This window comes from Lutra lutra, chromosome 4 (assembly GCF_902655055.1).
Source record: "Lutra lutra chromosome 4, mLutLut1.2, whole genome shotgun sequence".
Lineage (NCBI taxonomy): Eukaryota > Metazoa > Chordata > Mammalia > Carnivora > Mustelidae > Lutra > Lutra lutra.
Genome location: NC_062281.1, coordinates 176,038,291 through 176,053,329, shown reverse-complemented (window position 1 = coordinate 176,053,329; position 15,039 = coordinate 176,038,291). Strand labels below are relative to the sequence as shown.

The following is a 15,039-nucleotide window of genomic DNA, read 5'->3' as shown; positions in this document are numbered from 1 at the left end:
GTTAGAGGACATTAAGGATTTATCAGCACTTCATAAATTGTTTACCAGATTCTTCAGGTTTTGTAGAGTATTTCATTATGAAACCAGATACAAAAGCTTGCATAAGAAAATAATTAAATAACATTTTTATAACAAAAGTAATGCATACTCATTTAGAAAGGTTAAGAAATACAGAAAAACACAAAGAAAGAAATTAAGTTATTTGCAGTTCTTGGGGTGCCTGCCTGGCTCAGTCGGTAGAGCATGTGACTCTTGATCTCGGGGTTGTGAATTCAAGTCCCACGTTGGGCATAGAGTTTACTTAAAAAAATTTATTTGCACTTCTGCTACTACTACTAATATTTTAATATGCACTGAAATCTTTTTAATGTGTATAATTATACACAGGAAAATATTTTTAAATGGGTAAGAAATAAAGCATAGCACATTACCAAAGGGAGGGTATAGTCTTTGAAGTTAGCATTTTTGCCCTCTTCCCTCATTCCAACATTTGATTATGGTCCTGAGGTGAAAGTAGTTCCCTGAAATCACACGGCAAGGTGGCAGTGATACTGCTGTTCCTCACTTGGTCGTTATTGTGTACCCAGGATTTTAATATATAGAAAGATAAAATGAGACAATAGCAGGTTCTTTTCTCACTTCTAATACAGAAAGGAATTGCTTTTCCGTTGCCAGCCAGAGGTAAAATCAGTCTTCACTAAAGCAGGAAACAGATGATCAAATGTGTGTGGGAAAACTTACTATATGGTCCCTCCAGGAAAAAAAAAAAGTATATATATTTTTTCTTATGTAGCAAAATTTTAGGAAAGTTTTCAGGATTTATTTTCATTGTGATTCTTATAGGATAAGATAGTCTTGTAAGTGTAACTGTGGTTCTTTCATTCGTCTGAGCTATAAATACCTTGCTTCAAAAATAACCTGAAGAGAAAAAGTCTTTGGATTGCATTTAATGAAGTGGCACTGCTCTTAATGATGTCTGGGATCTTTAAGTCAAGGGAAGAGGTAGTTTATACCTTGGAAGGGCACATACCTACCAGGGTTTGATGATCCTGAGACATAATCCTTCTAAATAAATACTCTTCGAGAGAAAACTGTTAAAAAGAAAAATGTTTGGTTTTTTTCCCCCCCAAAGAAAATACTTAATTATACTTAGGTACCATTCACTTTTTAAATAAAATTGAAAACTTTCTAATAGTATTCTCAATTAAATATTTGTCTAACATTCTTGCTCTTCCTGTTCTTGAAACCAACTAGATAAGCTGGCTGTACTTTGTACAGCCAGCTGGTCTTACTGTTGTAGCATCTTTCTTCTTCTAGATCCCCCATCAGTCCAGATAAGCAACGTCTGAATTAACACCTTTGAATCACATTACGTCTCAATTTTGTCAGTTACTGTGGGAGGTTCAGACACAGTCCTATATTTGTTCATACCCTAACAAGATTCCTTTAAAGCTTCCAGGCCAATCTGGTATATGCTGTTGCACAGAGTCTTATATAATCCAGTGGCCCTTCCTGATGGCCGTAGTTAAAGGCACAATGCTATCAGTTAACATTCCTCACTTACCATTACTTGCCCAAGTTTGGGAGTTGTGTCATGGAGACTTTGTATCTTCTTTTTCCCTCCATCTTTTCTGGCCTTTCAGCCTTCTTATTTTTAAAAGGATAGTGCTGGACACTGAAATCAGATTCTATTAAGAGGACTTCGGACAATCTCGGTACTTCTCAAAAGTATAGTCAGGTTTGATGCACGTTCTTTTGAACATAATAGGGCATGTCCTCTGGTCTTACCTGAAACACTTTGTTGCCATGGAAGAAATGGGCTTTAGAATGAGAAACCAACTTGAGTTTAAACCCTAGCTCCATCACTTAACTAGCTGTGAGTTGCTTACCCTCTCTGTTTCTTCATCTCTATCTCTAAAATAGAGGTAGTGACTACTTCATAGTGAGGTTGTGAAAAATTAAGTGAGGAAACATATTAAGGTGACTAGTGCGCTATCTGGCATGTTGTGAACATGAATAATGTCACTTTTCCTCTTTACTGATGTAAGAGATAAAATCCTGGATGAGAGAGTGGGTCTGGTCCAGTGGACCACTTTTTACATTCTTTCCTTTTGTGTGTGTGTGGCGGGGTGGGGTACAGCGAGAGAGGGAGAGAATCTTAAATAGGCACCACGCCCAGCTGATGAGGGGCTCCATCTCACAACACCGAGATCATGACCTGAACCGAAGTCAAGAGTTGGATGGATGCTTAACCAACTGAGCCGCCCAGGCGCTCCCACTTTGTATGTTCTCTTTAAACATGCCTTTTCAGTTTTTAAATAGCACAAGGCCAAGCAGAACTTCTCAAGTCACCTGGATTTATTGAATATACTTTCAGCAATGTTCAGTTTTTACTGAACATCTATTATGTGCCAAAAACTGAACAAGAGAGATACAGAGCTAAGTAACAAGAAATCCTTATCTCCACTACCCACCCTCCCCACATACACACAAGAAACCCGCAGTCTAACAGGAAAGATCGATTACTAAACCAGTAATGACAAGGTGCAATGGGAACAAAAGAGGAATAGTATCTGCATACTCTAGGTAGTCAGGGGGAAACTTCCAGAAATGACAACTGAGCCAAGCGTGGACTTTCAGGCAGAAGAAACAATATTGACAATATTTACAAAGGCAGGGAGACAAAAGAAAGCATGCTCTGTTCTAGAAACTGAGTTAATGGAAAGAAGGGTATCTGTGGAGGTGTGGCAGGGTGAAGCTGGAAAGAGAGGTAGGAGTCATATTTTAAACTATTTTCTATGTCTTACTAAAGGGTCTGAACTTTAACCAGAGGCAGTGAAGGACCACTAAAGGCTTTTAAGCTGCAAAATGGAATTCTCGATGTTTCATTTTAGAAATAAATACTTTAGGGGTGCCTGGGTGGCTCAGGTCATGAGCCCAGAGTCCCGGGATTGGGAATGAGCCCTGAGCGGGGTGCCCCCACTCCGTGGGGAGTCTGCTTCTCCCTCTGCCCCTCCCCTGGCTCGTGCTCTCTCTCTCTCTCTCACTGTCTCTCTAAAGATAAAATCTTTAAAAAAAAATAGAAAGAAATACATTAGCAGCAGAGTAGAAGATCTGTTTAAGGAAAGTTTGAGGGGCACCTGTGTGGCTCAGTTGTTAAGCGTCTGCTTTTGGCTCAGGTCGTGATCCCAGGGTCCTGGGATCGAACTTCACATTGGGCTCCCTGCTCAGCGGGAAGTCTGCTTCTCCCTCTGTCACTCCTCCTGCTTGTGTTCCCTCTCTCCCTGTCTCTCTCTGTGTGTCTGTCAAATAAATAAATAAATAAATAAATAGATAAATAAATAAATAAGGTTTGAGATGAGAATGAAGGAAGGAAAAAAGCAAAGAAGAAAAACTAGGGCATTAGCAGTAAGTGAAGTGAGGCATTACAAGAGCCTGAATGAGGGTAGTAAGCGTGGGAATAGAAACAGATAGATAAGGGCAATATTAAAATGGAATTGAAATGACTTGTGGTTAATTCATGGGGGTTGTTGGATGAGTATAAGGAAGGCATTGAAGATGATTTCAGGATTCTGGCTTGGAAGACTGGACGGATGATGGTGCCATTTACCAATATAACAGAAATGATGGAGAAAGTTGGGGTGGCAGGTCCAGGCAGCGGCAGAGATGAGTTTAGCTTGGGGCATATTGCATTCCATATGGCTGGGAAGATGTCCAGTAAGTAGTTGGCTGTGTCCAGATCTGGACAATAGAGCCAACTGGGAAGGTCAACTTAACCATATGTGAGAATGCTCTAAGTGATAATCTAACCCAACTGTTATTAATTTTCCTTTTATTTCCAGTGACTAACATGTATTAAGTGGTCAGAAAATATTTGTTGAATTGATGTTATTATGGCTGCAGCTTTTATCGGTGGTCTCCTCTGCACATGCTTTGAAACAAAAATTATTGCTTGATCTAGTTTTATTCAACAGTAGGCAACTTTGGGCCAGGTGTTCCTGGCCTAAGCTATGTTCAATTCACAAATGGCTTCTTGATGGCAGACCACCATGTATCACTTGAGCAGACTGGTATAAAATTGGCTTTAACTTGATTTTCTTAGGTACTTTCCTGGTTATAAATCAGCCTTCTCACTTGTAACAAAATTATTTGGAAAAGCCGTGAAGTTTTTCTCCATGTGAGTGAGTTTGTATATGCTGTTCACAGTGTTAGAGCTAGCATATAGCAATTTGAGAAAGTCTATTTGTTTATTACCAGCTGATCTATTTTTGGACAGCTCTAACAGCTTGGTCTGACTCAAAAGAAATGGTGAGAAAAGTGCCCTAGAAAGTAATACAGTGCGTAAATAATAACAACTAATTTATTCTAGTAAATAAGGCCCTAGCATATTCTAGGTACTCAGAACTTCGGTTGAAATAAGTGCCTCTATATGGCACTTTAGAATTTACAATGTGCTTTCACATATATTGGTTTTTTTGATCTTCAGAACCCCATGAGTCAAACCAGGTATTTTTCTCATTGTATTTAAGTATGAGGAAATTCACATACCCTTAACATGAATATTTTATGTGTCTCTGATTCGTCTGTAGACAAAGACAGTTTCTGTTGTTCTCTCTCAATCCCATTTTTCATGCCCTGTGTGATCATGTGATCTTCATAATCAGTCCATGAAAGACCTGCCTAATCCGAATTCAACTTGTACCACTCTGGGATGTTCTTGAGTTGATGGTTTCAAGATGGCTTAGAAGTATGTCCTGAAGTTCTTGAGTGCAGCGCCTCTTTGCTTGACTTAATAGGGCACTGCTTTATATCCATCACAAAGTAGGTTGGTTTACAAGTCAAGGAGCAGCAGCAATTTTTAAAAAAATAATTATACGTGTCTTGTGATTTGAGCAGTAACATGTGTACGTATGTGTCATTGACTCCAGGAATCCTCTTGAAAAGAGTCCTTTTCTATTAGTAAGTTCATAGGTGGTATGTAATATGGGAAGTTGATCTTGGCAAAATTTCAGGCCCACGTGGCTTTCTGGTGAGCACATGCACGTGTTTACCTTTCCTGACATTTAGCTTCTTCCTTCAGCCTGTTGGTTTTTCACATGGCTCATATTCCTTTTTTACTCATGTGAATTCCTTCTCCTCTACCTAATAGAACCTTTCTTTAAACTTTAGGTTTATGTCCATCCATGGTTATGTTACCTTGTCATCCACATTCTCTTAGAAGTACTTATTTTAGGTCTGTTTTTTCTGTGGTATAAGATACTTGGTCCAGGAAGGAACTGTTTCCAGGACTTACTTCTTAGGTATGGCAATAGGTCATTCATCTGTGAAGAAATATAGTTTGGGGCGCCTGGGTGGTTCATTTGGTTAAGCATCTGCCTTCAGTTTGGGACACAATCTCAGAGTCCTGGGATAGAGCCCTGCTTTGGGCTCTCTGCTCAGTGGGGAGTCTGCTTCTCCCTCCCCTTCTGCCCTTCCCCACTGCTTGTGTGCTCTATCCTTAATAAATGAATAAAAAATCTTTTTAAAAAGTGTGTCTCAGCTGCTGGGTCACTTTTATTATGTTTACAAAGAAACCACTATTTTTGATACTTAATTTCATGACAGTGGTTGGATTAAATTTGTTCTGGATGTATTCGATGTTTTAATCCCTGCCATCCAAAGTCCAAATTTTAGTCTCTCTGTCAGGGCCTAGAATGATATTTATGGTTTGGTGATATGAAACATTCTGCAACCTGATCAGGCTTCTGGAGAAGATGTTTGATTGGCTCATAAATCACATTGTTCCCTGTGTATAGTAACGAGTTAGGTATTCAGGAATGGCAAAGTAACTCTTTTAAGTATGAAAAGTATGTGTTATATATGGAAGGTCATAGTAACACAAAGTGCTTGGTACTATGTGAGGCATATCAAAATTAGTTCTTAGGTTAACAGGGTTATAGAAATAAGACCATAATGAGATTGGAACTGCTTAGACCACTAATATATTTATCAATGAAGAGCAGTTGTTCCTTTTGGCTACCTCAGGAGCTAAGATTCTTGGTTTATATTAATACTGATATTTTCGAGACCTCTTAAAAATCATTGTTGATTCTCAGAGTTCACTGTATTCCCTACTTATTCCTAACCTTCTTGCTTTTGTATGTGTTCATTCATTTGTAGAATATAAATGGCATTCGCACAGAGGAGGCGGCTGCCGTGGCAAAGGGGCCATCTACCAACCCTGACTCTGAATGGGATGGTCCCAAGCATTCAGTAATTCCTAGTAAGAGCCAAATGACCACCCCGTCGGAGTCTCCACAAAGCTTTGAGTTTGGCTCCCTGTCCATAAGCAGCAAGGAGACAGAAGAGAAGGAGCAGGGGGCAGCTGGCTATCTTGATGTTAAGGAAATACCAAGAGGCTCAAGTGGGGAATGTATAGGAATGGAGGAACAGGCCAGTGCCTTAAACTTCTCAGTATCGCCAGCTTCCTCTCAGCTGCAACTTGGTGAAAAAAAGGCAGAGAGTAGTGAAGAACATGTTACACCAGGAGAGCCACTTGGAAAGCAAAATGGATCATTTCATGACTCTCGTGTGGGTAACCAGTTCCCCACCCTCATTCGAAGTTTCCAGGTAGTAACCAATTCAATGACGCAGGTCTAATGACTCACTCTGGGAGAGGGCCAGAATCTGCTCTGTGGAGGTGGCGGTGGTGGTGGTGGTGGTGAGGGCAGTCACCTCTCTGCTTTTTTCAAAATCAAAGGATAAAACCAAACCCCTTGATTATTACAAATAAATTTATTCAGAGGAATTAACTCCATGGCCAGAAATGCTTTCACCCCTGATGACTTAAAACTCTTGGGGGTAAGTTCCAGCTGCTTATCTTTATGAAGCTGGTGTGAGTGGGTTCCTCTTTTCCTTGCTCAAGTGTGGGCTATATACAGAGGTGAATTTCTGAGACATCTATGGTGAAGAGCCATTAGTGTTCTGAGGCCATGCTCAAAATTTCAAATACTCTTCATTAGAAGAGGCAACTGATTTTTTTTTTTTTTGAGATTTCAGACCCCAGATCATGATTTCTGTATTGCAGCCACATAGTACAGCCCACCACTCCCACTGACCCCACTCACAAGGGCTTCCATGTTTACAGGCACTAATCTCCTATGCTAAGGTGGGTGGCCACTTAACTTTATCACAATCAGCTGGTAGTTTTAGGGTGATTTGTAGTCTTTGGCAAGGTGAGCTGATGGACAAGAAGCCTTCGATACTCCACTGTTCATTCTTCTGAAATTCTGAGATTAATCACCAGGTGGTGGTAGGAGTGATGATTTTCTTTCCAGTTTTCCAAATACTGTTCCTTCTCAATAAATCCAAAGCGAATGTCTGACATTGATTTGAAAGAAGTTAATGAATTCCAGGATAAAGTATTCCAGTGCCATTGCTGTTTCATGTCCCATTTGTAGTTAGTGGAGGAAATGTGACTGATTTTCCTAATTGTAATGGCACAGTCACAAGGACAAACAAAAGTGACTGCTATTTGGCAAACAGTTTCAAATTCTGAAGGTCAGTCTAAAGTGTTTTATATCACTGATCATAACCATCTGATCTTACAGCTTTCCATTAAGGATATGAAAATGATTACAGTAATGCTGTTTTTTAATATCCCTCATGATTTGACACCTTGTCAAGGCTACTTGGAATAGTATCCAAGGCTTAGGCAGAGATTGATCTAGCCCTTGGCTTGATTATAGCTATCACTTTGATCAGATCAATGTCAGAAGATTAGTTCTTTGCAGCCTTTCGAAGACTCTGGTAACTAACTCTGTTTCTTTACTGCTTCACAGCCTCCCCTGGTGAAGACTCAGACCGTCACCATCTCAGATACTGCCAATGCTGTGAAAAGTGAAATCCCAACCAAAGATGTCCCTATTGTTCACACTGAGACCAAGACCATCACTTACGAGGCTGCCCAGGTGGGACATGATGTGCTGTTTCAGAAACAAAGACTGGAGTAAACACAATAGATAACCTTCTTTCTTTTTTTTTTTTTTTTTAAAGATTTTATTTATTTATTTGACAGAGAGAAATCACAAGTAGGCAGAGAGGCAGGCAGAGAGAGAGGAGGAAGCAGGCTCCCCGCTGAGCAGAAAGCCCGATGCGGGGCTTGAACCCAGGACCTGGGATCATGACCTGAGCCGAAGGCAGCAGCTTAACCCACTGAGCCACCCAGGCGCTGATAACCTTCTTTCTTTACAGAGTCTCTAATCATTTGCTGCAAATAAAGCTAGGCTTTTCTGGCATAATTCTTTTTTTTTTTTTTTAAGATTTATTTATTTGACAGAGATCACAAGTAGGCAGAGAGGCAGGCAGAGAGAGAGGAGGAAGCAGGCTCCCCACGGAGCAGAGAGCCCAATGTGGGGCTTGATCCCAGAACCCTGGGATCATGACCTGAGCCGAAGGCAGAGGCTTTAACCCACTGAGCCACCCAGGTGCCCCTGGCATAATTCTTTTTAGAAGAGATTACTGATCTGAGGATGTCCCACAGCACTTACTTCATTAAAAGCAAAGTTGTCTTGCATCTAACTGCTTATATCCCCCCCATTTCAGTGAGGGAAGGCAGTCATGGGTTTTGGGTCACACAAATTTGAGGTCAAGTTCTGGATCCTCCACTTAACTCCACTTACTACCAGTAACCGAATGTCTCTGAGCTTTGATTGCCACCTCCCACCCCCGTCCATGATGTTAGTATCAGTCTCATGATTTAATTTAAATTTTTAAAAAAATTTTAAAAGATTTTATTTATTAGAGAGAGCATGAGCATGAGCAGAGGGAGGGGCAGACTCCTCGCTGAGCAGGAAGCCTGACTTGGGGATCAACCCAGGACCCCAGGATCATGACCTGAGCCAAAGACCCCTGCCTCATGATTTTATTATGAAGACTGTATAAGATACAACACTGTATGGACTTGACTTGAGCATCATGCCTGAAAGTGTAAATAAGTAACAGCTATAATATAACTTATTATATTATATTGTATAACATGTAATTGGCTCAGTTGGAGGAGTATGCAACTCTTGATCTTGGGGTTGTCAGTTCAAGGTCCACATTGGTTGTAGAGATTACTTAAAAATAAAATTTATAGGGGCGCCTGGGTGGCTCAGTGGGTTAAGCCGCTGCCTTCGGCTCAGGTCATGATCCCAGGTCCTGGGTTCAAGCCCCACATCGGGCTTTCTGCTCAGCAGGGAGTCTGCTTCCTCTTCTCTCTCTGCCTGCCTCTCTGCCTACTTGTGATTTCTCTCTGTCAAATAAATAAATAAAATCTTTAAAAAAAAAATAAAAAAAATAAAATTTATAAATAAATAAATAAAAATTGGGGTGCCTGGGTGGCTCAGTGGGTTAAAGCCTCTGCCTTTGGCTCAGTTCATGGTCTCAGGGTCCTGGGATCAAGCCCTGCATTGGGCTCTCTGCCTACTTGTGATCTCTGTCAAATGAATAAATAAAATCTTTAATAAATAAATAAATAAATTTTTAAAAAAATTATTAAAATGTATTACAATTAAATTTAAAATCACACAAGAATTTAAGCATTTAAAATTTTTGTTTAAATAAAAATTTTGTTTACTTTCAGTAAAATTTCTCCTTCCTTATTGGTAATTTGAATGAGCTAAGAGTTGCTTTATGTTGAATTGGGGTTTTTTTTCCTTTTTTTTATTCATAGAAGCCAAAAGTTAGAAAACGTTTTCCCCCTATAAACTGATAAGCAAATATAAGTCAGTATTTTTTGAGCATTTATGTATTAGGGCAAAGAAACGAAAATCGGATGAAGAGTTAGACAATTTGAGATTATATGAAAGGTTGTTCCTCTGAGGCTAGTGTTGTCGGGAAAATCCTCTCTGAGGAGGCCACATTTTGGCTGGAGCCTGCATGGCAGGAACAAGGCAGCTGTGTGAAACTCTGGCTGAGTGATTTCACCTAAATCCTTACGACTCCTCTTCACACCGTGAACTGGAGGACCATACCCCTTTCAGGAACCGGCATCCCTTGCCAATTAAAAACATGTGCCTTGGGGCGCCTGGGTGGCTCAGTGGGTTAAAGCCTCTGCCTTCGGCTCAGGTCATGATCCTAGGGTCCTGGGATCGGGCCCCAAATGGGGTTCTCTGCTCAGCAGGGAGCCTGCTTCCCCCTCTCTCTCTGCCTGCCTCTCTGCCTCCTTGTGATCTCTGTCTGTCAAATAAATAAATAAAATCTTTAAAAAAAAAATTAAAAAACAAACAAACATGTGCCTTGCAACTAGACAGATGGAACTTGTATCCTCGCTCAACCACATAACTAGCTGGATAAGTTGAAACAAATCAGTAATCTCTTTCCCCTGTTTCTTTGGCTGTAAAATGGGGCTAGTATCATCCTCCATTGCAAGATTTGAGGGAGAATTTAGTGGAATGATGTCTGTACAGTGTTCGGTCCATTCACAGATGCTAAGTCACTGTTAGCCTGCTACTCTCGTCTCTCTTGTGGTCTAGAGTGTGGCATTTGGTAAATAAGGAGGGGTTGCTTGAAGTGTTTTTTTAGCAGTGGTAAGAAAGCAGCATCACTGAGGCTGTGATTTTTGGCAGATGATTCCTAAGGCTGTGTGCTGAATATTTTAAAGTAGGGCAATGCCTGGAGACAGGGCTATGACTAGAGCAAGTCTGGGGAGATGCTTATAAAGAACCGAAGGATACCTGGAGGAGATGAGAAGAAGGAGCTGGGGCAGGAGAGACCGAAATGAATTACTAGGACTTGGCAGTACAGGGGATTGAAGAAGGAAGGAATAGGAAATTACTTTAAGGTTGTGCACGTCATTAACCTGAGGATGTAAGAATTACTTTCATATGATAGGAAACTCTCTAAATTGTTACTGCCATGGAAACAACCTAACTCGCCATCAGTAGGGAACAGGTTAAACAAATGGTGGTATACCCAGTTAGTATAATTCCATGCAGCTCTTTCAAAAAGCTTCTAATGGGAATAATCTATGTGATAAATGAATAGATAAAAAAGCATAGTGGGGGGTGGCACCTGGGTGGCTCAGTCAGTTAGGCATCAATTCTTGGTTTCAGCTTGGGTCGTGATCTCAGGGTTGTGAGATCGAGCCCTGCATCAGGCTCTGTGCTGAGGGGGGAGTTTTGCTTGAGATTCTTTTCCTCCCTCTCCTTCTGCACCTCCCCATCCTCTCTCTCTCTCAAATAAATAAATCCTTAAAAAAAAAAAAAAGGCATGGTGGAATATGGTGTAATAATATGCTGTTTATAGGAGGGAAAGAGGAAGCTTGTACATGAATATATTATCTCCGAATGAGTACTCAAAAAGAAAACCCAAAAAGCAGTGGTGGCCTCTGGTGAAGGGGACTGGGACTCCAGGACTGTGGTCAGGAGTGGGAGGGAGGCTGACATTTCACCCTATTCCGTTTTGAAGTGAATTTTGTAGCATATGCGTGAAAGTTGTTAGGACCGAGCTGCCTACCAGAGCCCACATGGTCTGAGTGTAGACCCAGTAAAAAAGGGAAAAGGAGGGCAGTCGTTTTAAAATGTACTCATGTGTCAGGGAAGTGTAGGAGAAGCTTGATGTGCTGGGTAAATCAGGTGGGCTTTGGAGTTAGGGATCTTAACTCCAACATTTGCTAGTTCTGTGACCTTTTGCAAGTCACTTAAACTCTTTGAGCCTTAGTTTTGTCTTCTGAAAAATAACTTTATAAGGTTATTAAAATAAAGATAATATTTGCCTGGCATATAGTAGGTATTAAAAAATGGTAGCTATGACTATATTATATTGTTCCATATCTTAGTTCATTTTAACGGAGCTTAAGACAGTCAAACAAAATACACATGATGACTTCTTATTCATGCTAGACGGTGGAGCATAGCGGAGAAAGTACTGACTTTGGAATTGAATTTCCTGGGTTCGAACCAGCTCCATCATTTACTGATATGCCATCAGGTTAATCTCTCCGTGCCTCATTGTCCTCATTTGTAAAATGGGACCCAATGATAGTTCCACTCCATAGGGTTGTTGCAAGGAATAAGCTAATGTGCATTTCAGATTAAGTTGTCACCACCATGGAAACAAGCTAAATGTCCGTCACAGGGAACAAGTTAGATAAATTGTGGTACAGCCAATGAAGGTAATTCTATACAGCTGTGAAAAGCCTCTGATGGGAATAATCTGTAGGATAAACTGGTAAATAAAAAGGTGCAGTGCAGTATATCTAGAAAAATGTGCCTGGCATATAACAAACACCAGACAGTTATTTGCTATTGTTATTTATTTACTATAACTATTTCTGCTCCTGTTTTTATTATCTTGCCAAACAGGTTAGTCCAGAAACCTTTTTTTTTTTCTTTTTCTTTTTTTTTTTAAGTTATTCTACAGTTCCCACACTTTGGGGAATGTGGTGAGAGGAGACAGGGAATCAGAACAGGATTTTACTGTTTGTGTATATGTGCGTGTGTGCATGCTTGAGGTAAAGCTTATCTACATACAGGGATGTGTAGTTTTTAAGTATTCCATTTGATTGACTTTTTTTTAAATGATGCCTACCTTTTTTTTTTTTTTAAGATATTAAGCAGGTGGAGCAGTAGGTAGAGGGAGGGGGAGAAGCAGGCTCTCCACTGAGCAGGGAGTCCCACCTGGGGCTCAATCCCAGGACCCTGCGTCATGACCTGAGCCCAAAGCAGACACTTAACCGAGTCACCCAGGTGCCCCCCATTTGATTGATTTTGACACACACATATATATATATATATATACCTGTGTAACCAAGACACATTTGGGATAACTTCCATTGCCCCCGAAACTTTCTTTGTAGCCTTATTCTAGTTACTCTCTGCCCCTCCAGGCAGTCACTGCTTTGATTTCCATAACCACAGCTTAGGTTTGCCTGTTCTTGGACGCCATATACATAGAAGTATCCAGTAGTACACTTTTGTGTCCGAACATGTTTTTCTTAGACTCATCAAAGTTATAAGAATCTGTAGTTTACTTTTTTATTGTTGTTGAATAGTATCCCATTGTATGAGTGTAACACAATTTGTTTATCCTTTCCTTTGTTGATGGACACTTGAGCTGGTTCTGTTTGGAGCAAATGTGAATAAAGCTTCCGTGAACATTCATGTGCAAGTCATTGTAGACACATGTTTTCTCTTATCTTGGGTAAACACCTAAGAGTGAAATTGCTGGGCCCTAGGATAAATGGATGTTTAACTTTATAAACAACTGTCAAAGCCACAGCATCATTTTGAGGAAACATTGGTTACAGGGTCAAAGAAGAGAGTCCACATGTGGGAAGAGTGTAAGTCAGAAATCATAACAACATCTCGTCCATCTTCCGCTTCTTCAGAGACAGAGAGCAGGGAATAAGGGAGTCAGTGGGAGGTAGGGAAATATGATAGACTCACCACTTTAGTAGAGGTGGAGCTCTTCAAAAAGGTTTAGCCCTCCTGGCACACAAATTTATATATTTTTTTTCAAGATTTTATTTATTTATTTGACAGAGAGAAATCACAAGTAGGCAGAGAGGCAGGCAGGAAGAAAGAGGAGGAAGGAGGCTCCCCGCCAAGCAGAGAGCCCGATGCAGGACTCGATTCCAGGACCCTGAGATCATGACCTGAGCAGAAGGCAGAGGCTTAACCCACTGAACAACCCAGGCACCCCAAATTTATATTCTTATAATGATGTAGAAAGTACTTTTACTTCTACAGTCTGTTTAGATCTTCACAACAATGCCACGGTGGGGGCAGGGCCGTATTACAGAACTGGCTGTTACAAGTGAGACGACTAAAGCTCAGAGAGTCAGAAGGGCTCGCCCAGGATCCCATTGCTACTTATATCTGAGCTGGGACCCAAACCTCAGTCTTCAGACAAGAAGTGTCTTGCCCTAAATTCTAGTTCAAACACTGATTAGCTATAGAGCCTTGACCAATTATTAAACTTCTCTGGACCGACTATAGAGCAAGGATAATAATAGTACCCACTTCAGATATTGGGAGGTGGAATTGAGTTGCATCCTGTGCTTGGCACATAGTAGGAGTACAATAAAGATTCCTTGAGTTTGAATCTAAAGAAGATAGGTGGGTCTTCACTAAAGAAAGTGTTAGTGAACTTGCCAATCGTCTAGCTGTCATGATGCTGGCATGCATGTAAGGCTTTGGTGTCACAATCTTTCTTTGGTCTCCTCTCTTTCTTTGGTCTAGATTCTTACCTAGGAAGGAACTCAGCCAGAGACTCTTTTCTTCCTAATTCTCTTCTGCCCCTCCTATCTCCCACCCCCACATATTGTAACATTTTGCCTCAGTGAAATGTGGTTCTGCTCAGAAAAAGTTTGGAGGCCTCTGCTTATAACACAGATGACTTTATAAAGAGGGTAGGAAAAGATAGTAATGTAACACTTTTTTAACTGCAGGGTTCTTTTTGAAAAGAAATGCAATTCTCTAAATTTCTTCTGAGCCTGTGTACAATCCCGAAACCAACCGGTCATATATTCTAGACCGCACATTGGCTCTGGGCAGCCCCCATCCTCTACTCTAATTCTGTTTCCCTCCCAGTCATGGGACTGTCGGCAGCTCTGATTCCTGCTACCAGCCTAGTGGCTACTGATAACCATCTCTCTTCCTTTTTGCTAGTGTCCTTTCTCAGCCTGATCATTATACAATTGTTTTGTTCATAATATGGCAACCTCTAGAGAAACAAGAAGTCACCCCAGCCCTTGTTCTCTGTATAGATTAGTTGCAAAGCCCAGCATTCTAAATACTTTAAAATGCTCCCTAATCAGGATAGTCCATTTCAGTAATAGTTTTGTTGTCAGAAATGTCATTGAGAGTATCATGTAGGTTTCCTCCATGGTGTTGTCTTAAAGGGATATTTCCTACCTCCTTGGTTCCAGGCTCCCCCTCAGTCTTCAAAGAAGACAGCCTAAGATTCCCTGGCCCCTTGAGCCCTGGCAAGGACATTTCCTGATCCTTTCTGGAAAGTTCCACCCTATGATTCAGAACCTACCCACGCCTTAGCACACAAGAGTTTATACTTTTC

General features: G+C 40.8%; 1 protein-coding gene across 17 annotated transcripts in view; it reads left to right on the top strand.

Annotated features, from left to right (window-relative positions):
* EPB41 (erythrocyte membrane protein band 4.1) overlaps positions 1-15,039 on the top strand; it is a 199,217-nt gene that overhangs the window by 174,433 nt on the left and 9,745 nt on the right. For 9 of the 17 annotated variants that reach the window (XM_047723963.1, XM_047723955.1, XM_047723964.1 and 6 more), the window contains one exon: positions 7,821-7,949. In XM_047723963.1, coding sequence (XP_047579919.1) covers positions 7,821-7,949 — 129 coding nt within the window. Of the gene's footprint in view, positions 1-6,159; positions 6,610-7,820; positions 7,950-15,039 lie in introns of all 17 variants that reach the window. The other 8 variants (XM_047723953.1, XM_047723948.1, XM_047723946.1 and 5 more) reach the window with 1 other exon arrangement.